This window comes from Herpailurus yagouaroundi, unplaced genomic scaffold (assembly GCF_014898765.1).
Source record: "Herpailurus yagouaroundi ecotype Mexico unplaced genomic scaffold, PumYag 139, whole genome shotgun sequence".
NCBI lineage: Eukaryota > Metazoa > Chordata > Mammalia > Carnivora > Felidae > Herpailurus > Herpailurus yagouaroundi.
Genome location: NW_024412394.1, coordinates 8,139,786 through 8,166,171, shown reverse-complemented (window position 1 = coordinate 8,166,171; position 26,386 = coordinate 8,139,786). Strand labels below are relative to the sequence as shown.

Genomic DNA, 26,386 nt, shown 5'->3' with positions numbered 1-26,386 from the left:
CCCCTCCCCAGCAGCAGGCACCCCTGCGAAATTCACTTTGGTCTAGGCTGAACAGGGTTGGCAGGGCAGGTGGACAAAGAGCTAGCATCGGTATAGGGCCTTCTAGATCTTGCTGAAGCACGGGTCACTGTCTCCATCTTACAGACAAGGAAACTGAGACCCAAGGTCCCGCGGCCAGGAAATGGAGTCCACACACCTCTGATGCCCCAGCTCCCTTCACCCACTGGAGGGCCTTCACGATGCTGTGCATGGTCTCTCAGGGCCTGTGAATCTCTCCCCTAAGCCTGTGTGCTTTCTGCTGTCTACGTGTGAAAGGTAGGTAAAACTGGTTCAGGCCGGTAGACACGACCAAGGCAGGACTCTTCAGAAAGCCAGGCTCAATGTCCCTTCCCTGAGGGCCAGAGATATCCGAAGACGGCCTTGGGTGGCAAAAGGCATTCAGAATCCCACACCAAGGAGGAGCCATCATGGCAAACCTAGGAGGGAGGGAAGGAGAGGGAGAGGGGGCTCAGGGGCAGAATAGAAAACTGGGAGTCATCTGGCCTCTTAAATCCCCTCTCTCCACCCCTTGGACCTAAAACCTAATCTTCAGCTCTGGGGGACTTGGGCGGATAAGGTCTAGTTTTCCTCAAAAGGAGGCAGTGGTGGGCCATTCAGTTCATGGACGCTGGTGGACATCTGGATGCACATCCCGGCTCCACCATACACTGGGTGACCTTGGGTAAGTCACCTCACCTTGCTGAGCTTCAGCTTCTGTCTCTGCAAAGTAGGAAGAACCCTGTCCTTAACCCCCAGGGTTGTTGTGAAGTGTACACGAGGCACATGTAGCACTTACCACAGTGCCTGGTGCCCAGCGGGCCCTGAGCGGACATCAACTTTTGTCGTTACTATTAATCTGCCACCTTCCCAGGCAGCTCCCGGTCACTTGTCCAGTGCCACCCAGCAGGACTTGCTAACCAAACCCTCCTCTGGGCTACACCGCCCCCCTTTCCCCCTCAAGCCCAAGAACGGTCTTGCTAATGAAGGCGAACTCTCCTCCCCCCACCGCCCATTCAGAAGTCATTAGCAGGATCTCCACAATTAGGAACAAATGGCTTATAACGGACAGGCATCCAGGGAGGGCGGCTGGGATGGAGGGGAGCGAAGCCAGAGCTCTGAGGGCCACGGGGCCCGCTCTGAAAAGAAAAACAAGTCTCGGAGCAGTGGGGTCTCCGCTCCGCAGGATGAGACCACACCCTCATTTCTGTCTCTGGGAATTCAGTGGGGAGGGACAGGCATCCTCTCCATGGGAGCCAGGTGCAGGGCTGTTCACTGGCCCCTTCCCCAGGCTGAGGATTAGGAGGGTGGGGATGGGGTGCTCAGAGACAAGCCTGAAGGGCTGAACTTTGAGAATGGAGCAGCAGAATCACCCAGACCTGGCAGGCTGGAAGCGTTAGAGCCATCTGGTCTTGTGTTTTCTAAACTGCTGGTCATGAGCTAATGGTGGGTCATAATATCAATGTAGGGGGTCCAAAAAATAGGGACACATACACCAGTATGTAAGAAAGCATCAGAGTTATTAGGGTATGCATAAGTATTGTTTCATGGAACGGTGTGTGCTAGGGCTCCACATAAAATGTATCTCTTACGGTAGCTCTTAAGCTAAATGGTTTGTGAAGCATAGCTGTGGTTCGCTTCGTAGAGGTGGCGACGGAGATACAGAGAGGGGCAGCGACATGCCCGAAGCCACACCGGAGCGGAAGCAGAGCCTGAATGGGCTCTGTGCAGGGAAGAGGAACCAGGAGTGGCCAGGCAAGATGGAGGACCTTCTAGCAAATTCTGGTTCCGTTTGGACCATGGTGAGTGGCGGCCAAAATAAAATCCAAACTTCTTTTGTCTGCATATAGCTAATTTGGGCAAAACTGAGAGAGAAATTATCTTGATATAGTTACTTTCAACTAGGGCTGGCTAGATTTAGGGGAAGGGGCATGAGGAGGTGATGGGGGGGGCGGGGAGGTGGGTTAGCCTATCCCAAACCCAAAGAGAGCCCCAGGAAAGCCCATCACCTGTCCCCCGCCACATGGCCACAGTAGGACTCTCTATTCACTTACCGATAATTCAGCAAGTATTTGTGAAGCCCCACGGGGCACTCGAACTGTCCTAGACACCGGGGACATGGGGCATTTGCTTTAACGGGGATTACATTCTAATGGGATGAAGCATATACTAAAGCAAAGCCAAGCGGGTGAAGACATGGTGGTTAGCGTCACACAGAGAGACTGGCTGGCTGGCTACTTAGGTCGTGCGGCCAGGGAAGGCCGCTGTGAGGGTGGGGAGGGAACCCTTTCAGGAGACAGTCTTCGTGGTGAACAAAAGAGACCTGACGTGGGACTCAGCTGGGAGCATTATAAACTATGAAGGCCAGTTCAGCCGTGCTGAGTGACCTAAGAGGAAGTCCCAGAGGTGAGCAGGAGCCAGATCATGGAGGGACCATGGTTTTCTTTCTCTCTTTGAAAACACTTTTTTTTTAACATTTATTTATTTATTTTTGAGAGCGATTGAGAGCACGAGCACAAGCAGTGGAGGGGCAGAGAGAGAGAGAGAGAGAGAGAGAGAGAGAGAGAGAGAGGAAGACACAGGATCCAAAGCAGGCTGCAGGTTCTGAGCTGTCAGCACAGAGCCTGATGTGGGGCCCAAACCCACGAACCATGAGGTCATGACCTGAGCTGAAGTTGGACGCTCAACTAACTGAGCCACCCAGGTGCCCCGTCTTTCTTTTTTTTTTTTTAATTAAAAAAAAAATATATATATATATATATATATATTTATTTATTTATTTTAGAGAGAGTGTGTGTGAGTGGGGAAGAGGGGCAGAGAGAGAGAGGGAGAGAGAGAGAATCCCAAGCAGGTTCCACGATCAGTGGGGAGCCCTACATGGGGGCTCGATCCCATAACCCTGGGATCATGCATGACCTGAGCCGAAATCAAGGGTCAGATACTCACTGCATCTGGGCAATACTTTATGCTTGAGAAAAAAATGCCAGAGGATTTTAAGGAGGGAGTGATATAATCTCTGAGGGTAGATACATAACCCACTCCTAGTAAACAGTAGGTGCTCAATAAGAACTTGTTGATTTGAATTAAATAGGAAGCATTTTTTGGTCTACTGCTTGAAATGCAAGTCCTCTGAGGCCAGAGAGTGGAGGAAAGGGGTCCAGGGAGAAGGGTCAGAGGTCAGTGGTCCCAACCACTAAAGTGACCTAAGAGGAGATCCAGGTTCTCTACCAGCCCTGCTTTGTCCTCCAGCAGAGACATAAAAATGAAATGACACAGAGAAGGGGGGCAAGGAGGATGGGGAAGAGGAGACCATAAAACCCCCGAAGTGATTCTACACCTTTTTCCCTTAGAAAAAAAAAAAAAAAAAGCTTTTTGGAAAGGCTGTAAATTTTTTTTACACCAACCTCGTAAAAATGACATCGGCGCATTCTCAAATTAGAACCATTAAAATGAAAACCAGCAACGCACTGATACAAGCAGGCCCAGCCCACGTGGGTGGGAGACTCGGAGCCTGGGTGCACAGCCGGGTTTCAGGCCCCCTTTCTCACCAACGCCAGGAATGGCCGGCCTCCCACCTCCGGGAGATGAGAATTAACAAGTGACCCCAACTGCTCTGAAGCGGTTAAGGGGCTCCTCTGTGGCTCCCTCATTCCCTCCTGGCTCTGCGGGGGGGGGGGGGGGCTTGATCGCTTGGGACGCCTCCCAGACCCACAGCAGCTGTGGGGTCTCCGGAAGTGGGTGTCTCTCCAGGTCTGGGATCAGAGCCACTGTGCGCCCAGCTGCTACCCTCACACTAGTGCTTCTATAGGGAGCTCAAGTGTGGGGCACAGAGCGGGACATGTAGGGGCATGTGAGTCCCTTCCCAAGGACTCTCACCGGGCTTCTCAGAATAAAGGGGCTCCCCTAGTGCAAAACTAGCTGGCCCGCCAAGGGGTGGCCCTGGGATGTGACCCTCTCCACTTTAATCTTTCACACTCAGAAGAGGAAACATTCAGCCACCCCTCCCCCAAATTCTCCCTTCTGTCTCCAAATTCCCAATGAGTAAGGACAAGAACCCTGGCATAAAAGGGGGTTGGCCTGGGAAAGAGGAGGTCTCAGAATTCCATACCAGAAGGGAAGGCTAGTGGTAGAGTGGGCTGGTTCCCTCCCAGTCCCAGCAAAGCAAGGACCTGGGCCCCTTTTCCTGGGCCCGGGGCCTCTCCTCTGCCTTTTCCACCCTTCTTGCCCTAGCACCCTCCTGGGGACTTGGAGGCAGACACATAAAACAGGGTGGCCTTTGGCTTAGTAACCCAGGAAGGATATAAGAAGGGGGTTAAGGCCTTCTCCCTGCACAACCCCAAAGAATGCCTTCCTGCTGGGCCCTACTCACCGGCCCTCTGTTCCAGCAACGGTGGGAAAGTAGTTTCCACATGCTATGCTACAGCTGTTGGAGAGTCAAGGGCTTCACTGACAAGTTCCTAAGTCTCCTCTCTGGGGCGCTGGGGCCCCAACTCTCCCTTCAGGCCCCCACCCCCCCTCCCGCGCCTCCTGGGGAAGAGCTCATTCTACCAAAAGAAGAGTCCAAAAGGTGTGGGACCAGAGAGGAAGAGTAAATCTGGGGCATGAGTCCCAGGGAGAAATGGGCCCCAGACCTGAAGACTGAAGACCACTGAGGACTGTGTGAGGTGGGGGGGGTGTCTGTGCTAATTCACCCTAGAAGGCTCCCCTTTCCACCCCATCCCCCTAAGTAGCCTGGGCAGAGGACAGCCAGATGGGGGAAGGAAACAAAAATGTCTTCCATTCTTCTTTTCCTCCTCGCCCTGACGTCCCCCCACCCCGACCATCTCTTAGGAGGGGGTGAGTTAAAAGCCCATTAATGTGCAGAGCCCCCCAACGTCTTTGAATCTCCTCACAGGATGTGAACAGGGTGGGATTTGGCCTCGGTTGCCACAGCAACTGCGGTGGGAGTTCCCAGACGCTAGGCAACCCTCCTGTGACCCTCGCTGACCTGTCACCCCCGAAACCCGAGGACAATGGGAGTGCAGGCTCCGGAGGCCCAGGACGCCTTTCAGCGCAGCCGCCAGCAGCCCCGCCAGCCCCCACCCTGCCTGGCCCAGCCCTCCCGGCCCCAGGTCCAGCTCTCCTGAGCCAGAGCGGCCTGGCCTGTCCCCAAGGCCTCTGTAGGCCCTCCACCTCCCACACTCGTCCCGGCCCTCACCGCCCCCCATCACAGAGCTCAAAGGGTATCCGTGCAGTCCCTGGGGAAAGCCCCCACAACTGGGAACATTTCATACAGGTGAAACCAGAATAGGAGGAAATGCGAGGGCAACCTTCAGAGAAAAAAGCCATCAGAGGGAAATAAGGGAGGAAGGAGCCACGAGGAAGGAGACTCTGCCTTGGTGAAGGAAGGGGGCGGCAACGGGAGGTGGCTGGCAGGTCTGCTGGGTCCAGGGTATTCTTTAATAGCTGCTGGGGATCATCACCTCCAGCTGGCTGGCCAGCAGGGTGCTGGTACAAATAAGGTTCGATGCTTGTTTGCTGAATGAATGCACACTCCAAGGCCTTCTTCTCAGGGAACGTTCTCCATAAGGGGGTGAGATTGGAGACCCCACGAAAGCCCCAAGGACAGAGTGGAGGTGGTGTGGCTCTATCACTCACCCATAAGCGGGTTGACAGGAGGGAGCCGGAAGCTGGGGCCTTGACGGCTGAAACGGGGCAGCCAGCCACGGACCCTCTCTCCAGTCAGATGGGGCCTGGCAGCCACGCCATGTCACCCCCTTACTCCCACCCCCCAGCCGCTGTTTAAACAAGCTCCCGGCCTGCTGTTGCATGGAAACGAGTGCCTGATCTTGTTCCAAAGTGATGCGGCCACCGTCTCTAGTACTGTTTGTTTCAGCCTGAAGTCCTGTCACTGGCCTGACTTCTGACTTGCCCTGTTTATCTCTCTCTCCTCTGTCAACTCATTACTCCCAAAGGCTAAGACTGCACTTCCAGGGCTTGTTTACCTAGAGCGGAGGGACAGAGACCAACAGGCAGATGGAAACAGGGAGAGGGGCTTGGCGGCCCAAGGAGGCGGGATGGGACTAATGCAGACTGTACACCCACCCCCAACCTCCCTCTACAGTGGCTCCTTGGGGCCGGCAGTGTTGCTTTTGTTTGTTTATTTTAAGAGCTTTTAGGGTTGGGAATAGAGTCCTCTCATACACTCACCAGCAGACGTTTAGTTTAGCACCTACTATGCTCCAGGCCTTACTCCCTCCACTTCCTACAAGGGACTGTGTGAGGTGGCAGCAGCCAAAAGGAGGCTGTGTTGAGCCCTGAACTAGGAATTGGGAGACCTGAGGTCTAGCTGCAGCTGTTCCTGTGTCACCTGGACCAGCCAGTGCCCCCCTCACCTGTGAAATGGGAATAATAGTAACACCCACTTCCCAGGGCTGGGGAGGCAGTTAAATGACACCATGTAGGAGAAAGACCCAAAGCACCAAACAGAGGCAAGGTATTTGTTGGTTTGTCCTCAAAGGACTTCCTGGATGGGATGGAGGAGAGGGAGGAGGAACCCGTTGGGCCAGGCTTTCTTCTCTACAGTTATTCTACTCCACAAACAATCAGGAACATTTGTTGTTGGGGGTACCAGAGAGTGTTACCCCTGAAGCTTTCCTCAAAGCCTTGCTCGTACGGGGGTAGAAGGACCGTCCACAGACTTTCCCTTTAATTGAAACATTTATAATTGTAATTTTGCAGGGTTCTCTCATAGTTTGGAGCCAACAGAACCTTTTTAAAGTCTCAAATATTTTCCTTGGCCCCAGGCCCCAGGCCCATAGTGAGCCCAAATGGATAAAACAGCCGTCCGCCTGCCTCCAAAGCTCCACCCCAGTTTATTTGTGAAACAGATATAGGATTTTCCAGGACTTTGGGATAGTCCCCAAAACAAACAGGAATAACTAGAACGTGGAATATAGATGGCAAAACATGGCTTGTGTGCAATGCAGAAAGAAGAAACCTGATCAGTACAGACAGTTCTGTCTCTCCCTGCCCTACACATCTCCCCAGTTATAGAGATATCTGTGTTTACTCTGCAGTTTTAAGTAATTGTTTTAAAAGACACTTTCCAGTTTCAGTATTCCCCCACAGCCCATCCCCCACCACATTCAAATCTTTCCTAGCTCTGTGTGCATAGAGGTGAGGGAGGGGAAGAGGTGGCTGTATAAAATGGGTGGCCTTGGAGACTTCCGGTGGGGTGTGTTTGTTATTTTCCTAAGGGGTAGGTTTTGCCCTTTGACCTTCTGTCCCCGGTAGGTGGCACAGACTCTGAGGGTCTCTTCCGCAGAGATCCTGCTTAGGAAGTCTTGGGAGATGCCAGCAAACTCCCCAGTGCTATCTCCCCAGGGAAAGGTGACAGGTCCTTCCTGTTCCCCTGTCCATAGTTTGCAAGAGGAAGTGATTTCTAAAGTCCTCAGTTCAGTTAGTATCCACATCAACCACGCACTGTGTGCAGGGATCTCACACTCAAATTGCACCTGATCCTAAAAACCCTGTACTTTAGGGTGTCAAGGAGGCCAAGGCTCAGGGAGGGCCCATGACTAGGTCAAGGTCACACTGCTGTAAGAGGCTGGCTGGGACTTAACCTGGGTTTGTTCAGTTTGTGTTAGTGGTAGATGAGCAACTCAGTACAGGATGCTGGGCTTCCAGTCTGACCTTGGGTTCCACAAGTGTGGTGGGAAAAGGCCCCTTAGGGGCTATGCAGTTGAGGGAGGAGCCCCAGCGTGAGCCTGGGAGAGAGCGTGAGGGCAATATGGGTACACACATCTGTGCACGCTTGAGGCATGGGCAGGGACTACATGTAGACCCGACTTTTCCACATTCCCAGCAGAGCCCCCAAGGGGCTGTGCCTCCAGTGTGCCTGGCTGAGCAGTCAAATGAGAGAAGGAGAATCCCAAGGCTGAGGCTGGCTGGGCCGGTTCTCCTGAACTTGTCAAGCATGATTCTCCATTTTTCCAGGGGTGGGGCCACGGGGCCAGGGCCTGGGGCCCCTGCTCTGTCATCATCCAACCAGGCTCCCCACCCCAGAGCCTCTGGAACGTCAGCAGCTGGTCTTGAACTCCTGAACTCTGTATTTGAGGGTGGGAATGACGAAGGGGAGAAATGGGAAGGGGGACGCAGATAGGGATCCCCAGTTTGAGCCCTAAAAATGGAGGCCTGACTTTGCCTGTTGCTCTTGGCCTTTTCCTAGCTGCTTTGGACTCTGGTGCCTGGAAGTTTAATTTCTTCACAGCTTGGGTCAGGGGCCCAGGCAGACATGGAGGTGGGGAATGTTTTACAATACAAATAAAGTGAAGACGGTGTATACACAGCCCCCTTCCTCCAAGGGGCATGCACCTAAAGCGGGGTCTCCGTCTCCCAACGCTGTTCACTTAGCCAGTGTGCAGGAGGAGAGCCCAGGAGCCCAGCCATCCCAGATGCACACTCTCCAGCCTACTGCCCAGGCATCTGTCTTCGTGGGTCTTTCTGAGACTGCCCTAAGCTCCCTGACCTGGGGTCCTCCTGGGTCCCACTTCTCCTGGGAGCCCCCGCCCTCCCTCTGCCTGCCCCAAGGTAGCCACTAGAATTCGAGGGAGCAGGAGTCCTTGGAGGGCTGGCCCTTTTCAAGAAGGTTGAAAGTGAGGCTGCTGGGCAGGAAGCCTGGGGCCCACGTCGTCGTCAGGAGGGAGAGGGAAGAGGCCAGGCGAGCCCCCTCTCCCCACGGTGGCCGGGAAGGGGCGGCTGCTCCTACCTGTTGCTGCTGGAAGTGCAGCAGCTCCGCGGGGCTCATCTCGCCGTTGCTGTCGGCGCCCGCAGCCGTGTCCCTGCCCGCGCCGCCTCCGCCGGTGCCCGAAGCCCCAGCCCCGCCGCCGCCGCCATCCGCCTGCCCGGAGATGCTGCCCACGCCGTTCTGACCAGACGGAGCCGACCTGATTGTCTCCGAGGCGGATTCCACCATCATGTCGCTCTAGCGGGACCTAGTGGGGGAGGAGAGACGTGGGGGAGGGGCTGAGACTCCAGGCTGGACAGGGTTCTACCCCAGGGGCGGCCACCGAAACCCCTCAACACCAACAAAAAGCCCCTTAACCAACCCCCCCCCCCCCCACCACACACTACCGCCATCCTCCCCAGTCCTAGGGCATCGCCTCCTCCTCAACTTCCTGGAAGCAGCTCCTGGGAACCCTCTTGGGGGGCGGCCCCCCTCCCAATGTCACCCTCTCCCCTCGGCCCCAGGGAGGGGGCAGCTTCAGGCTGAGGCCCCAGTGCCCTCCTCCCCCACATTTTCTAGACTTCCAGGAGACCTTGGCAGGGAAGGGGAGGAGGTGATGCCTTCACCCCTGCCCCTGGGGAGGGTGGTGTCAGAAACCTGTTTTGGCCTCTCCCTCCAGGCCAGGGCCTTGGGGAAGCTAGGGTCCAGCTAGGATAGCAAAGGGATAGGTTGCACCCCAGCCCCACCAACATGAATGACCTCTCTGTATGTTCCCCATAGATAGAGACCAACCAGGGCAGGGCCTCCTTATAAGGTCTCCTTCCCCAGGACCCAGAAAGGCTCTAATCTATGTTTGTTCCATAGTAAAAATGGCTGCCCTTTTGCCCAGCACCTACTGGGAGCCACTCAGGTGGGCCTGGAGGTGTGCAGGGAAGGCAGCCAGTTGTCCCACGTCTCTGACCTTCCATTCTAAAGCCCTCAGCCCAGCACCTGGCCAAAAGTAGACACCCAATAACCTTCACTGTTTCTACAAGCACCATGGCTCCTTCTTTTACAGATGGGAAAACTGAGAGTCCAGAGAGTTTGGGGCAAAGAGTCAAGGCCTGAATCCTGTGCCCTCCCTCCCTCCCTTCCCTAGCTGCTTTTCAACGAGTGGTGGAAACATTCCCAGAAAGAGAGGGAATGTTTGGAGTGGTCAAAGGTAGCCAGGCAAAGGAGGAGGCCCGAGCTTCCTTCTACCACTCAAGGAGGTTCCCACATCTTTGGGGCAGGGGCAGGGGGCATGTAGGAGCACACTGTGACGCAGACAGGGGGCTTTTAGCATCCAGGGCTGCTTTCAAAGTCTGCAGTGTCCCCAGTCCCCGGCTATCCCTAAAGCCATAGCCCCTTGAGAGGAACGTGGATTGCAGTTAAAAGGGACCTGGTTGGTATCCATCACTGATCTTTGACTCGGGTCTTAAACTCCCTTAAACCTTGGGCGCCTGGCTGGCTCAGCTGGAAGAGCATGTGACTTCTGATCTCAACGGGGGGCCCCACGGTGGGTATAGAGATTACTTAAAAAAAAAAAAAAAACAACCAAACAACAAAAAACTCAGCCCTAACCCTCAGTTTCTTTGTCTGTAAAAGTTATTAATTTCAGCCTCTTAAGAGTTCTGTGAGGAGGAAATACAACAGCACACGTAAACCACTCAGGGGTGTCCACTCCAATCCACCCCTTCTCCACCTGCCCTATTTGTAAGGCTGAAGACTCTCAGGCTTAGAGAGGCCAAGACCACATAGAGCTTGAGGAGTCTATGGAAGCCAGCCAGTGTTCTTTCTTCCCTTCTTGATCCCTTTTTGGCCTAGGCAGACCCACAACCACATGGGACTCCCCACAGGTCAGTGGATGAGGGCCTTCGCAGGAAGCAGACCAGAAAGCTGCTGGGAGAGACTGGATTATTTCTCTGCATCTCTCTTGGCCCGAAGATTCTCTCCCTTCACTCCAGAAGAACTCTTTTCCCTCGCTCTGCTGGGCCACTTGCTGTTTTTGTCCCTGCTGGAAGCAGAGTTGGGAGCCGTGTGAGGGTATTGGAGGGATTGGTGGGGGCGGGGGGACTGAGAGGTGCTAAGGGGTCCACGGGGAGCCCACCGGTCACGTGTGCCACATCGCTGCTCTTGTGGCCCCTCTCCATCTGTGACTCTAGGTTTCTTTGTCCTAGTGGATGGATCTGGGTGGCTTCCTGGGTGACCCTGTGCTGTTAGCGTGTCCCATGGTTGTGCATTTCTGTGTGTTTCCAAGGGCTTGTCTCCCCAGCGCCCACCCCCAGTGGCCGGTCCCACTCCCGAGTTCTGAGAGGAGGTGGGCCAGGGGCGAGGGTGAGGTTGGGGGCGATGGTTCGGAAGAGATTGAGCACTTGGTCCCAGGCCTTAATGGCCATGTCAGCCCGAGGGCCAGTGGCTGCCAAATGATGGATGGGGTGGGCGCCATCCTCCACCCGTCAGAGCACAGGGCCCCAGGCCCCTCCTCCGAGCCACCCACCCTGATCCCTGCCATCGGCCTACAGAGCACCTTCCCCCACTCAGGCCTGGGCCCCAGCTACACATAAGGGGGATGGGGAGACAGCAGAGGCCCACTCTGCTTCCTCTCCCCCAATCCTGGCCCTGCTCGGGGTGGAGAGCAGCTGCCTGCCTTGATTCCAAGTCTAGCTTCTCTGAGATCTGAGAACTCCTGGGCCCCAGGGGACAAAGACTAGAGCCTCAGGGGTGTGTGTGTGTGTGCAAAGGAGAAAGGAAAGAGAATCCAGCACTTTCCCTGGGGTAAAGGAGAGTGCCCCCCCCTTCCAGCACTCACGCGCGCGCACACACACAGTATAAAGTTGTAGATCAGACAGCAAGTTTGGAAAAAGGGAGAAAAAAGGAAGGAGGCTCCTAACAGAGGTGTCCCTTTCTTTTCCGTCTTTTTATGGGGGGGGGGGGGGTAACAGAGCGACACCCAGTGAACAACATAATTGCTGCAATGTGGCGTGTAATAATAGCTATTCAGGGGCCGATCATTCATATTAAACAGGGTGAAGCAAGCCTCTCATTTGCATGCTTGAGATTATATGCATTTGAAAAGTCATTTCCGCAGGGTGTATGAATGGCATTAATTCCCATGTGGCACGCTCTGCCCTCTCCCGGGGCTTTCACCTCCTTCCATGCTCCCACCCGCCCACCAACATACACCCAAACCTGCACGTGTTCCCTGTATCTCCGCAACCTCACCTCCTCTACCCTGGGACACCGTGCCCTCTGAAGATGAGCACACCAGCAGCCTCATGCCTCCGCTGGGCATTGCAACAGCACTGGGGTGTTCCCTGCACGGTGGGTGAGCAGGCTCAGAGGGCCAGACAGCCAGGCACGGGGTGCAGACGCAGGCCTTTACAGCAATGTCCAGAGAGCCCGGACTCTGGCTAAGAAGGGAGGGGCCTGGGCTCAGCCACAACCAGCTGTGAAACCTTTGCCTTCCTCCTCCTTTGGGGCTCAATTTCCCCCTCTCTGCATGGAGAGGTGGTCTTGAAGGTCTTATCTAACTTTGAAGCTCCAGGAGTAAAACTCCCTCTTCCAGCAGGTGCATCTGAAGCCACAGTGTTCTAGGGCCGGTGGGAGCCACCAAGGGTCCATTTGAATTACAGCTGTGGTCCCTCACCCAAAGAAGGGCTCCACCCAACGTCAACCTGAGCTTCCTCCTCTGGTAATGGGGTGGGGGGGGCCCCCTCCAAGGGCTCCCTCTTTTTTTCACTCTGCCCCTTCCCTCTCTCTCCACACACTCCTCCCCCAGTCACCCGTTTCCTCAGCAAAGAGCAGCAGACACCTGCAGATGAGGAGAGAAGCTCTGGGAAGGAGACCATCTGGTTTCAAGGGCCAGCTCTGTGACCTTGGGCAAGTCACTGCCCCTTGCCCAAGTCACTGGGTTGGTCTTTCCTCCTTCGCACAGCAAGTAAGGGGGAAATTAGATCTTTCTAGGATTCGCTAAACATGGGGCCCTCATCCCCCACCCTCCGCCTTCCCTGACCCCTCTTCCACCACGTGTTGGGGGCAGGAGAAAGCGACTCAGGCTGGGTTGTTTTATGTGGCCTAGGATTTCTCTCTGGTTCTCTAGTCCCGCCCTTAGGCAGCTCCCTGTCTCTTTTCTCTCAGGGAACCCCTTGGGGAACCCGGGCACCTCAGCCTGGGGCCAACCCCGAAGCTCCCCCAGACATTGTCGGAAGGAAGGAAGGAAGGAAGCTGGGTCAAAGCCGCAGCCTTCTCTTCCTCTCTGGGGGAGGCAGCGGGCCCCTGGGGGCTCCCACTTCCCCTGAGGCTCCTGGCCCTTCGAAGAACCCCAGGGGGCACTTAACAAGGGAGGCCTCCTTGTAACTTTCCTGGTCCGTCTTGTCCCCTCCCAGGCCGGAAGTGAGGAGTTCTACCCACCTTGTGGCTAAAAGGAGAACCCAAGGACTAGGGTGTTTTGGGGTGAGACGAAGAGGGACGGGGAGCCCCACACGCGGAGAAACCTTTGTGCCTTTCCCGCGGGCACATATGGTGAAGGGAGTATTAATTACCGTAGCTTTTTAATTAACAATCGCTTAATCTGAGCGGTAACATTTGCCACGACACCCTGTGCCTCGCCGTGAACCCGCGCCGCCCGCCCTGCCAACTCATCAATTAATTTTTATTGACGTTTTCTTCCCCAAACAGGCACAATACCAGGGTTTTCCAATTAACACCTCCGCGATCTCTAATTAGTGCAATTAACAGACTGATGGATGCCCGGAGTTTACCCGCGAGGGAGGGAGGGAGGGAGGGAGGGAGGGAGGGAAGGGGGCGGGGCAGACCCCAGCGCACACGTGCATGCGCGCAGCTGGACAGCCCGAGGAGGCACTCCTAGCTTTAATCCGAGCAAAACCGGTGGGGGCGTGACCACAGGTAACCTGTACCCATAGCAATGGTGGCGGTTTGAGATGAAATAAGTACACACGGTTTCCAGCGCTCCGCAAACCCATAACCTAGGCGGAGAGACAGCTGAAAGCCTGAGACTGGAAGTTGGGAAACCCGGCATCTTAGCCCCAGGTCTGTATCACTAACTTGCTGTGTGACTTGGGCCAAGTTCATTCCCCTCTTTTCTCCTCTGTATAACGGGGAAAACTAGACTAGATGCAGCTATCTATTTACAATGTACACCCCTATCAGCTTCCAAGGAAGGTCAGGGAGCAGACTGCAATAAAAGGCGGATGAAGCTTCTTAAAATACAATGTCACTGGGTAGTAGAAAGGGAGAACGAATGGACCAAAACCTTAAGCCAGAGGATCTCAAACTTGAGTACATCAGAATTACCTAGGTGGGCTTGTTAGAACACAGATTACTGGGCCACAGGCCCAGAGTTTCTGATTCAGTAGATTGGGACCCAGCCTGAGAATTTTCATTTCTATAAAGTTTCCACTTAAATGTTGAGGCTGCTCATCCAAGACAACAGGTGTCCCCGATGATGGCCACTGACTTTAGTTTATGAGCTGCCTGGTGGCCAAAATGAGATGATCCGTCTCCAAGGCCATTTATTCATTCAATAGAGGGCAGCACCTGACTGGCTCAGTTGGTGGAGCACGTGACTCTTGATCTCAGGGTGGTGAGTTCGAGACCCACAATGGGTAAAGAGCTTACTTCAAAAAAAAATAAAAATAAAAAGAAGACAAACAGTGAGGATCCATTTTTCAGGAAGGAACCTGGACTTTGGTCCCTGCCCTTTGCAGGTTTAAAAATCTTGCACAAGGGGTGCCTGGGTGGCTCAGTCGCCTGACTTCGGCTCAGGTCATGATCTCATGGTTTGTGGGTTCGAGCCCCACGTCGGGCTCTGTGCTGACAGCTCAGCGCCTGGAGCCTGCTTCAGATTCTGTGTCTCCCTCTCTCTCTGCCCCTCCCCTGCTCACGCTCTCTCAAAAATAAATAAATGTTAAAAAACAGTTTTTAAAAAATGAAAAATAAAAATCGTGAACAAGCCGGTACAGTAGTGGCCAGCGTAGTGTCCTAGATGCTCCGAGGGCAACTTGTAATAACGGGGGTCCTACTCCCCGCACCCCTTTTTACTAGGTAAACCTAGCATTTGTCTTTTTTTTTTTTCCCCAGAATTTCCCCTTCTTTTGTTTTTTTAATTTTTAAATTTATTTTGAGAGAGAGCATGAGATCATGACCTGAGCCAAAATCAAGAGTTGGGCCCTTAACCAACTGGGCCACCCAGGGGCCCCAGGCATTTGTCATTTTGAACATTTAGCCACTAGTAGAGTTTTGGCCATGAACGGAGTTCTTCTTCTCTCTCTTTCGGTGGATGGCCTGGGGCGTATTTCACCAGCAATGACCCTCCATCCGTTCACTGGTTCCACATATAGGTAAATGGCTACAGCGTGCCACGCTCTGAGTATGCAGACCTTCTATGCTGGGCCTTATGGTTCCCTTGAGGGGAGGCAGATGATGAATAAGGACGCAAATAAATAGATAGGCTCAAATAAAGTAGGTTCTATCAAATGCTGAGTACAGGGAATAAACAGGGGAATCTAATTTAAACGGGGCGGGGGCGGCGCAAGGAAGGCCTTCTTTTTAAGGCAATGGCATTTATGCTCAGAAATGAGAGATGAGTAGGTGTTGGCCAGGCGAAGTGTACACCGAATGCAGGGGAAACAGCATATGCAAAGGCCCTTATTTTATAAGAGAGGTTGCCAGTTTCAGACTTCTCCAGAGCTACAAGTCCTTGAAATGGACATACTGCTAGATTACATAAAAAGACGTGGGTACCACAGGGAACAGAGCATGAAGACAGCTTATATTTCCTTCTTTCTTTTCCTTTTTTTCTAGCTGTCCTACTATCAGATCTTACTTGTGTCAGGGACATAAAGCAGAGGGCTTTTCAGAGCAATAAGCACTGACCTTACAAGTAACTGAAGGATGCTTCCCAATTTGTCATCCAAAGGCCCCGGGATCCACCTCCCTCATTCAGCTCAGGCCCCAAAGGCCTACTGGCTCAGGCTACCGGAAGAGCTGAGGGTTCGTTCAGGCAGCAGCCACCTTTGGCCTTGGCCCTCCTTTGCTAGCCACTCATTTGCCATCCTACCTGCTGGCCCTTTTCTGGTCTCTTATTATCTTTGTAATGAGAGCACTGAGCAGTGAGGTCACCAGTCTGAGCCTTGGTTTCCTGATTTGGGGCTAATACCAATAAGCCTTCCTTTCAGGGTTGCTGTGATATGAAATCAAATACACTGCAGGAAGAAGGCATTCAGAGAAGGGTAGTTAGTATAATTATGGGGGCCCAGAAGGACCTGCTACAACTCAACTCTGAGTGGGCTATGGATTATGAGCCCATCCCCTTACCACAGCTCTTGGTTCAGCATTTGAGGAAAGTGAGGTAGGGCCCATGGGTGAGAATGTCTCTATAGTTCCAAAATGGGTCCCCAAACCAGAGAAGAATGATGTGAGTCCCGTCACTACCTGGCTTTATGACTAAGCCAATTCCCCCCAAGAAGATGGGGGCTCTCCTGGGTTCCAGAAAAAGCTTAATCCCTGGGGCGCCTGGGTGGCGCAGTCGGTTAAGCGTCCGACTTCAGCCAGGTCACGATCTCGCGGTCCGTGAGTTCGAGCCCCGCGTCAGGCTCTGGGCTGATGGCTCGGAGCCTGGAGCCTGTTTCCCATTCTGTGTCTCCCTCTCTCTCTGCCCGTCCCCCGTTCATGCTCTGTCTCTCTCTGTCCCAGAAATAAATAAACGTTGAAAAAAAAAAATTTAAAAAAAAAAAGCTTAATCCCTCTCCAAGCCCATGTCCTGCCTGTACTTCGCGACTCTCCCTAAATGACACACTAGCAGCCACCTGCCCCAGTGTTAGCGACCATTCAAGACCTCTCAGCACAAAACTTCAGGGCCCGAGGAGTTTTGTGCAGGTGGCAGGGTGAGGACATGCCTCTCTAAAAGGCGGCAACGAGCCTCTGTGATGTGGAAGGTGAGCCGCCATCCTGGGCTGCTCCAAGTTCTCCGAGTTTCAAATAACTTTATTTCCCAATCGTAAAAGTAACAGACACTTTGGTAGAAAATTTTGAAGAGGGGGAAAAAAAAGTACAAAGAAAAAAAAGTCGTACCCATAATTCTGCCACCCAGGGAGCTGGCCTGTTGGGATCTACCCCTTCTCTTCGTGTTCACCCTCTTTGGCATATAAACATTTAAAAAGTGAAATTGGGGTCATAATCTGTACATGGTTTGAATTTTCCTATTTTTCCACTCACCACTTACTATCATAACCATTTCCACATGACATCAAATATTTTAAGCAACAGTTTTTAGTGGCCACATAGTTGCTCGAATGGGCTGCGTGTTCCAGAACTTAGTTAGCGAATCGCCCAGAGTTGGATATCTAGACCGTTACCAATTTTTTTTTTTTTTTTTTTTTACTATGACTCTGCAATAAACACCCTTCTGTGAACGGAATACTCTACATTTCTAACTATTTGTTTACGATATATGTTTAGGTAGAACTGCCTCTTTTTAAATTTTTTTTTTCAACATTTATTTATTTTTGGGATAGAGAGAGACAGAGCATGAACGGGGGAGGGGCAGAGAGAGAGGGAGACACAGAATCGGAAACAGGCTCCAGGCTCCGAGCCATCAGCCCAGAGCCTGACGCGGGGCTCGAACTCATGGACCGCGAGATCGTGACCTGGCTGAAGTCGGACGCTTAACCGACTGCGCCACCCAGGCGCCCCGAACTGCCTCTTTTTAAGGCTGTTAATGCATTTGTTCCCCACTTGATGTCCAAAAACTTGGTACCAATTTTATCCTCCCTTCAGCAACGTACCCATATCCTGGAGGACTTATAAGCCCCTCACCTTTTCAGCATTTTCCCTCCATTTTCCTCAGGTCTGTCTCCAGAAGACTCTCAGATCCTGTATAAAGTTCTCAAAACGCAACACTGTCAAGTCTGGGTGAGTTGACAGGGCACAGCTGGCTGGTGGCCCTCTGAACACAGGGGGGTCTGGGCATATGGAGGGAAGAAAGCACAGCCCTTGCTTTTGGGGGGCTTAGCAGTTGGTGGAGGAGAAAGGGAGACATGTAGGCAAACAGGGTGTTAAAACAACAACAACAAAACAAAAACAGTACCTAGGCTCCACCCTGGATCAATTAAATTGGACTCTGGGGTGTGGGACCCAGGCGTGGATAATTTTAAAATCTTTTCCAAGTATTCTAAACTTCAACTGCAGCCAGGGTTGAGAACCTCTGCTCTATACAACACACAACTTTACAAATGTTATGTTAAATTGACAGGGGGGGGGGGGAGGGAGCTGGCTATGGGTGCCTGGAGGGAATGCTCCAGGGAAGCCTACTCTGGGAAGGCTCCTCAGGTGGGAGGTGACTTCTAAGCTGAGTCACAAGGAAGTGAAGACTGGGCACACAATTTGGGACTCTATTTTATTTTAATAACAACCATTCCACTCGCAGAGTCCTTGGAAGCCCTTTCCCACACCCCTGTCATCTCCCGTCTTCATACGATCTGGCATGCATTTGACAGACGAAGGAACCATTTTTTGAAGATGCCTAGTGACTTGACGAGGTCACCTGGCTGCTAGAAGTCTGAGCCAAACTGAAACCCTACAGCTCTTCTGACTCCCAAACCAGTGCTCTTCTCCTGACTCCCACCTCAGAAGCCGCAAGCCTCGCTTGGGGCAGTCACTCTGCAATCTCCCTGGGATCTGAACCTTTCCTCACCATTGCCACCCACCCACCCCTGCACAGTGGACTTTCTCCCCTGGCTCTGGCCCTAAAATGCTTCCACCAGGCCCTAGCAAGGTGGCCTCCCTCAACACTCCTTTCTACAACCAGACCAAGAGGAAGAATTAACAATGGAAAAAAAAAAAAAAAAAGGAAGAAAGAAAAAGAAAGAGAACCAAAGATCCCACTCCATCTCATTAAGAAAGTAAACATAAGAGCCATCTAAGTGTCTAATTAAGCTTCTAATTAGTCCCTGCTTGTTACTAATGCAAATTAGATTACTCCGCTTAACTACAGCATGTCCACAACACCCTTGTTAATTGCGGCCTTTTGAAATTAAATTACTCCCTAATTAGCATATCAAAGCCATTGATTCGGAGCTGGGAAAGATGAGGGCAAGAGAAGCCGAATGCCAAGTTTGGTTAATCAGAGATGGCTAATTAAATAGTGACGTCTTACGTGGGGGGGCCTGCTGGTTAAGGGGTGGGGGCGACTCATCCAGGGCCTCAGTGGCCATCTGGAGCCTGGTTCTGGTAGTGCCCTTGGCACCAGGGGGCTCCCGTGAGCAAAGGAGGGGCTCTGGCCAGCCTGGGACAGATCACTGGTCTGGCCCTTCCTGGGGCCTTGACTGCTTTAGGCCTAACCTGTCCCTGACAGGCCCTGGGCCCTCTCTCTGTCTCCCCTCACGATATTTAGGTGTGGCATTTACAGGGATCTTGGGTACCAACTCAAGGGGCATCTAAAACACAGCCACATCCGAATACATAAGATTCAGCATCCTTCCTCACCTCTTTCCCTGTTCCAAATGAGTTCCAGAAAGGTGACTTATGCCTAGTTCTTCTCTAGTCCCCACCTGAGATTCCATTCTTGGAAGAGAGTCTCCCCTCTCCCCAACAAAAAGTAAATAAGTTTGGGGGACAGGGAAGAGGGTGATGATGACTTTCACAGACAGGCTCACCTGGGCAGGGATGGGCTGGTTTTAGCTTCAAACAGGCTCCTGGAGACACAAGACCCCATAATTCCCGCCATGGTAGAAAACAGGACAATTGTCCCCCACCATCCGTTTTTAACAGGTATGTGGGAATTCGATTGGGGTCAGGGTGTCCTTAAAGGTCTTCTCTGAGCTCTAGTAGAGAGCTTGCAGAGTCTCGGAGACCACCCCCCTTCCCCCAGCTCTTCCTCGAAGAATACTGAAGACAGGTGAAATCTCCAAGACAGAGCTACTAACCAAAATGCCCTCAGGGGCAAGGCTGGTCACCTAGGAGGGCATGTGAGAAGTGCAGGGCACTCAATCCCAGTCTGTCTTTACCACACCCAGAGATGCAGGCTGACTGTTGACAGGGTTCCGGTTTCTCAAAAGAGGCTAAAGTGGGGATATTTACGTGAAACGTGCCATTGTAATAAACTTTGTGTGGGCCAACAAAAAACTCATAGGGGGTAAAGTTAGTCAATTTGCGACCTCGGCCCTTGTGGCCAGCATTCCAGAGAGGCAGGTTCCAGGTAACTATGTGGCCCTGGGCAAGTTACATTTCCACTCTACCCCCGGGTCCCTCGCTCGCCAATTCAGAGTAACGCGTATCACTGCCTAGAGGATCTCTCAGGGGTGTTATGAGGATCAGAACAAGAGTGTATGTGAAATGGCAAGGCCCGGCTCCTCAGTCAGGGTCTGGTGACCACTTAGTTGTACCCTGTACCTGCCACAGCCCCCTCCCAGATAGGGATGTCTTCTAGAACCTTCCTCTTTCATCTTCCATTTACCTTCTTGTTCCTTCAGATGCCTGCCTCAGCTCTTGGGCAGCCAGGAGGTAGCACACATCTGTGCCCTCGCCCCCTACAGTGATCGGCTCTAGCAGGGGCAATAGCTCCTAACTGCCTCTTCTAAAAAAAAGATGAATGAACAAAATCCTGATGGCTGACATGTCCCTAGCCTGGTCCTCCAGTGTCCCCTCCCCCATCTAGGGTGTGGGTGTCTAGTGGGAGAAGCTCCTTGGAGTCTGTCCCTAGTTCTCCCTCCCCCAGTCCTCCTCTCCAAGTTTCTCACCAGCAGCCCCTGGAGTGCACAGGGTCAGGGTCAGGGTCAGGGCCAAATTCCCAAAGGGTGAGGTTTTGTTGATTTAAGGAGGGGCGGAACAGGGCCCAGGAGAGAGGACCTATCCCCCTCCCCAGCTCAGAAAGGGTGAAGCCCAGGGAGTGTCCAGTCCATGGGTACCATCCAAGCCAAACTGGGCAAAAGGATTCCCAGCGGTGGTTTTAGAAAATAAGTGGAATAAAAGCAAGGCAGAAACAGAGAAATGGAGGTGGGGGGGAGAGGCTGTCCTGATGTGAGGGGGAGGGCAGAACGGCGGCATACAAGGGCCAAGCTGCAGCCTGCCTTGCTGAGCTCTCTCTCCCAACGAGATTCAATTAATTGATAACAAGAGGCATCAAATTAATTTCTGGAGGATGTGAGATTCTGATGAAGGGAAATCTCGTCGATGGAGATCGGGCAGGAGGGGGGGCGGGCAGCACCCCCTTTTAATCAGGCTCCGCTGCCTAATTGGGAAGGAGGAGACCTGACTGGGCCTCGGGTCGCCTGCCCCATGTTCCACAGCGCCCCTTTTGGGAAAGAGTGGCAGAGGCAGTAGGCTCCGGGCGCGGGAACAAAGGGGGAGTGCACTGAGACCTTCCAGTCTCTTCTCTGCCCGATGCCCAACCCGCAGTTTCGGCCTGCAGAGGCCCGGGAGAGGAGCCCACGGGTGATCCCTCGTCCTCTGTGCAGTTAGGAAAGCCGAGGCCCAGAGAGAAGTTGGCCATGCCTAAGGTCTTAGAGGGAATTAGGAAGCTGGTAGCAGTGTGACGACTGGTGAATCCAGACCTTGTTTACCACCCAGACCTGCGAAGTCATCGCCAAGAGAGTAGAGTGCAGCACACGGGCACAGGCCGCCCTCCCAGTGGCTAAAAGACAAGCAGCCCCCCTTCCAACGTTCCCTAGACCCCCAGGCCCTGGGCGGAGTGGGCCCCGTGCCCCAGGCTCTTTCTCCGTGCTGCACCCCGGAGCTCAGGTCTAAGAGATTAAGGAGCTTCCTGCAACTTGCACTGATGCACTCGCAGAAGCTCAGGAAAAGGCTGGGGAGGCAAGCAACGCAAAGCAAGCCTGCTGAGCTGGGGAGGGGAGACCAGTAGCCCTGGCTCTCAGGGGTTGTGGGGGGTGGGGCGGATATCCCAGAGGCTTCCTAAAGGAGGGATTCTCCCAAGAGGACCAACTCTACATCCTTAACAAGACCCGACCTTCCCAAGCGCCTCCTGCTCCGATCCAGTGGTGTGGAAGCCTTGAGAAGATAGGGAGCTTCTCCAGCGCTCCGGCTTTGCTCCCTAAGTGCTTACAGCTGCAGCCACTCCCTGGGTGTCCCACAAATCCTGCCATTCAATCTCTCCCCCAAATCTCTCCCCAGATTTGCGCACGCCCTTCCTTGCAGGGTGCGGATGCACATCTGCCCAGGGCACTTTTGAAGGAAAGGAGGAAGTACACTGCTACCCCTTTTTTTTGGACCACTTTCTTTCAGCCTCGGTCTCCCGGAAGGGTGGGCTCCAGAGCTGGGGGGGACTCAATGGGAGGGAGCTCACTGGGTTGAGGAAATAAGAATGGGAGCCCCCCTCTCCCCCCCACCCCCACTCCAGTTCCCCTTCACACAGTGCAGCCCTCCTGAGGGCTCTCCCAGGCCAACGCAGGCAGCAGGCCGCCCCTGCGGGGCATCAGGACCAGAGCACAACAGTCCCTATCTGCAAGATCAGCCCTGGGGCACCTGCTCCATTTCTGATTTTCCAAGTTGCCACGGACCGAGTCACCTCTTCCCCTCGACCCTCTTGCTTGCCACTGCACATGGTAAGTGCTCGACGATGTTTGTGGAGTGGAGACCAGGACTCCCTGAGTCACCTGCCTTCTAGTCACCATCATTTGTCCCTCCTTTGCTGTCAGTGAGAATTCTAGGTAACTTCCACCTACCTTGAACAAATGCCAGAGGGTCGCTATTCTACCCACTCCACTCTTACTGTCTGAGGAAAACCCACCGTCTCGCCCCCATTTGCCCGGCAGCCCAGGTCAGGTGCCATCGGAATCAGTTCTGAGTGGGAGAGAAAACATTATTTACCTGTGTCCAGTACCACCAGTGAGCCCAATGGCCCTCAGGTCCCAGCTCTAGAGGCTCCAGCTGGGCAGAGGATGGGCACAGGATGACCGGTGAGGTCAGCAGAGCTACTGAGATTCTGGGCCCAGGCTGCATGGTTCTGGTCAGGGTGGGGAGAAGGTGCTGGGAGGCCCTGGACTGAGGGACAGCCTGGCAAAGGCCCGGAAAGGAGATTTGGGACAAGGATCGAGGGAAGGAAGGCCTCCACAAGACCCAGGCCTGGATGGCCCCCTCAAGGCACAGGACGCTTGGTCTCACAGCCCAACATCCCGTGGCCCTGTCTACATGTGCGCTTTCTGTGCTGGGAGCTCTAGATTTCTAGCTCAGGCAGGCATGCCCCGAGCTCAGACTCCTGAGGGAGGGACCTGCCCAGACCACTGCATCGGCAGCCACAAGGTTTGGAGTCACAGGGTTCCTTCCTGCTGTGATCCTGGCAAGGTGGGACTGGCAATGGGTAAAGAAGGTATGCGTTCCCACGGACAATCCAGTAAGGCAGTGCAAAAAGCCAGAAGCTTTAAGTTGAAGTTTCTTTTTGCTTCTTTGAGATGATCCATCCATAGTAGGTCCCAAATTGATCTCCGATGGGTGGCCAAACTTCCAGAAGACTGTGTAGGCTAGGGTTCCAAGCCCCAGAAGTCTCCCTTTTTGGAGAGAGATGGTGCCAGCCATTTTTTCCTCCTCTACACCCCGGGGGAATTCTCCCTCCCGTTTCTTATTTGTCTCTATGAGCACCTTAAAAGGGCATGGTGGGGGGTGGGGGGTAATGTATGACTGGACTGTTCCAGGGTTGTGTGTGGGTGGGAAATGCCAGATTCTGAACCTAGACCCTGCCCGCTTAAAGGGAAGGCAGGAGAAGAGAACATAGCCTTGTCACCGGAGGGGAGAGGGGCGGCCCAGGCCTGAGTTTGTAAAGGAGTGAGGGGGGAGTTGACAGGCCCTCCGCATCCCCTCCTTTCTCCCTTCCCCACGGCAGAGCCCCAAGCCGTACTGGCTGCACCAGGAGCTGGGAGCCCCATATTTTATTCGCTGTGGAACATCAGACAAGTTGCTTCTTCTCTCTGGGCTTCATGAGATGGAGGTTAAAACTCAAGCATTTCCAACATGCTGTCCACTGTGCAGGCTGGCGGCGCTGGGAATCTAATGATAAAAGTCACCGTTGGTCAGCGCTACCATGTGCCAGGCACCGTGGTACAGATTTTACATACACTCTCCCGTTCGACTCCCAAAGGGATCCTCTAAGGTGGATATTATTGACCCACTTTACACATAAGCAAACTGAGGTTCCAAGAGCTTAATTGAGTTCCCCAGAGTCCCGTCACTGCTGGCCAGTTCCAAAGCCTTTTCCACTCTGCCCCGTGGTCTGCCCTGGGCAGGCCCTGAGTTCCTTGCCCTGGGATCCAGAGTTCTGGAACCAAGTCCAAGGAAACCATTTCAGCCAATGGAATCCTGTCAAAAGTGGCATCTGCCTGGCCTTGGTCTAGGGAAGCTGGGAGAGTTCTAAGATCATGAAGGGACATGGCGTGGAGCTCCTTGGGTAGAAGAAATTAGTATTTTGCACAGTTTAGGCTAGTAGGAAAGTAAAGACGCTGTGCTCAGGATAGGCGTGGAGGGGCCTGGATTTCAGCGGGAGAGACAAGCAAACCACCAAGGCGGTGGGGTGGTGTAGTGAAGGGTTAGGATGCAGGAAAGGCGGGTGCAGCCATTGCCAGACCCGGCCTGCGGAGCAGGGAAGTCTTCTTGAGGAAATGACCCCTCCTTCCCCTCACGTCTCACACCTCTCCTCTGAAACAGACACCCTGCTCCCGCTCTCCTCCCCCTGATGTGATACCTTACCTGTCTCTCCTACCCTGACAATATGAGGATCAGAGAGCAGACCCCAGCCTTCACGGCTTCGGCACTCTAGTGCCCAGCCTGGGACCTGCCGGACAGAGTAGGGGGGCTCAGCAAACACTTAGGGTATTACTGCATCGAAGGAAGCCCCCTACCCCCACGTCCTCCGGGCTTTCTTCCCCCTAAGGAAGAGGTGTGTTTGGAGTAGGGGCCCAGCAGGATATGCACATTCCTGGCAAGAAGGGACCTACCTGCCGGCAGCCAGAAAGGAAGTTTCTGGCCAAAGGCGGAGGAAAGGGGGCGGGGGTGTTGGTGTGTAGGTGTGAGAAGGGCACCCCCACAAAGGGACAGGGGCTGTCACAAGTTGAGCCCAACCTGCCCCTACCCCTGGCATACCCCAGCACTGGTGTCAGACCTTTCTCTCCCCAGGACTCAGTGGTTCCCCAATTCTATAAGTCCTGGGAAACCTGCCCAGGATTGGAAGAAGGATAGAAAACCCCACCCAGAGACCCAACGGCTTAGTGCCAAAGGAGAAGGTTCCTGTGGTCTCCCCTAACTTAGTGCTAAGGCTGGGACCAGGGTAAGGTAGTGGCCGGAGGGTCTGGGAGGAGATTCAGATCCTATTGGGGTCCTGAGTATGTCTGGGGGACAGGGCACCCACAGCATCGCTTCCTCCCCATGCTACCTTGCCCTGTTGACAAGAGTGGCTAACACCCCATAGGGAATCCGCGCCCCCCCCCCCCACCGCCAGGGCACATCCCTGCTTTTGAGAGGCTCAGATCTAAGGTAGCCAGAGCAAGCAAGCTGTCCAGGTTCCTACAACAGTCTCGGGACCCTCCCTCCAGCCTGCCAGGTGACAAAGAGCCCCAGAACCCCCGGCAAGACAAAGTTTCTTAAGTTTAAAACAAAACAAAGCCAGCCTGCAGACCTCCCCCATCCCCAAAGCAATTTTCTGCGGGGGTAGCATGCGAGGCTTGTCTGGGATAGGGGCTGTCTGAAGCCAGTGTCTCTCTGTGGGGGGCATTGGAGACACTGCCATCCCTGCCTTCCGGCCCCTGCGACCACCCGCTAGCTCACCAGGAGACTCAGGGGCTTGAAATGCTCAGCATGGAAGCGTTCAGTCCCAGTTCTCTGCTGAAAGTGAGTTTCTGGGTTCAAGCCTGGGTTACCCACTCCGTTTGCCCGGTGGGACTGGTCAAACCCTCTAGCAGCTACACGCCATATAGACGGCCGGCTGCCCCTTCTTCCTGGTGGGAGATGGCGCACCCTGGCCAGTCTCTGGCTCCAACCCCAAGCTGCCCCTCAAGCTTCACTCCTGGGGCCTTAATCCCAGACGCAACACAGCTCACCCTGGGACAATCCAGGTGGTGCTTTAAGCCGGGGGATAAAGATTTTGAAGTTCAAGTAAAAACCCGCATTGGCCAAAAGGCTCCTGGGCTTTCTCAGGAACACCCCCCCCCCCCCCCCCACTGCGTGACAGCTTCATACTCCGGTTTGCTCTTTCAGGTCCCCACCTGAACCCCTGCTCCAGCCTCCGCGGCCAATCCGCAGGGAGACCCGGTGCTAGGGTGCGAGGCACGCGGTGATCTCCAGACGCCTTAAACCCCAGGCGCCCAGTGAGGGAGGAAATCCACCAGGCGGGGGTTGGCAAGAGAAGCGGGGGTGCAAAAGGGATGAGCCGGTCGCTCTGCAGGCTCAGGGGGGCCGCATGCCCATATCATCTTCCCCCAACCTAGATAGTCTGGGTGAGACGCGGACGTGTTCACGAGGTGTCCCAATTGTAGAGAAGGAATCCGCAGCTGTTAGGGCCTCTGTCTCAGAATCCGCGTCCCGCGAAATCACACCGTTCTTTGCCGGGGAGGCCGGGACCCCGGGTCGCTCAGGGAGCCCCGCATTCTAGCGCCACAGGCTTTG

At 53.9% G+C, this 26,386-nt stretch overlaps 1 protein-coding gene and 1 long non-coding RNA gene across 11 annotated transcripts in view; one reads left to right on the top strand and one right to left on the bottom strand.

Annotated features, from left to right (window-relative positions):
• Positions 1-26,386, bottom strand: part of FOXP4 (forkhead box P4) — a 50,039-nt gene that overhangs the window by 22,916 nt on the left and 737 nt on the right. For 8 of the 10 annotated variants that reach the window (XM_040473452.1, XM_040473450.1, XM_040473448.1 and 5 more), the window contains exon 1: positions 8,786-8,995. In XM_040473452.1, the coding sequence (XP_040329386.1) occupies positions 8,786-8,995 (210 nt within the window). Of the gene's footprint in view, positions 1-8,785; positions 9,012-24,475; positions 24,480-26,386 lie in introns of those variants that run through there. The other 2 variants (XM_040473449.1, XM_040473447.1) reach the window with 1 other exon arrangement.
• On the top strand, positions 17,631-18,672 carry LOC121029433 (uncharacterized). Its single transcript, XR_005789727.1, has 2 exons — positions 17,631-17,695; positions 18,210-18,672. It is a non-coding gene; the product is annotated as an uncharacterized LOC121029433 (long non-coding RNA).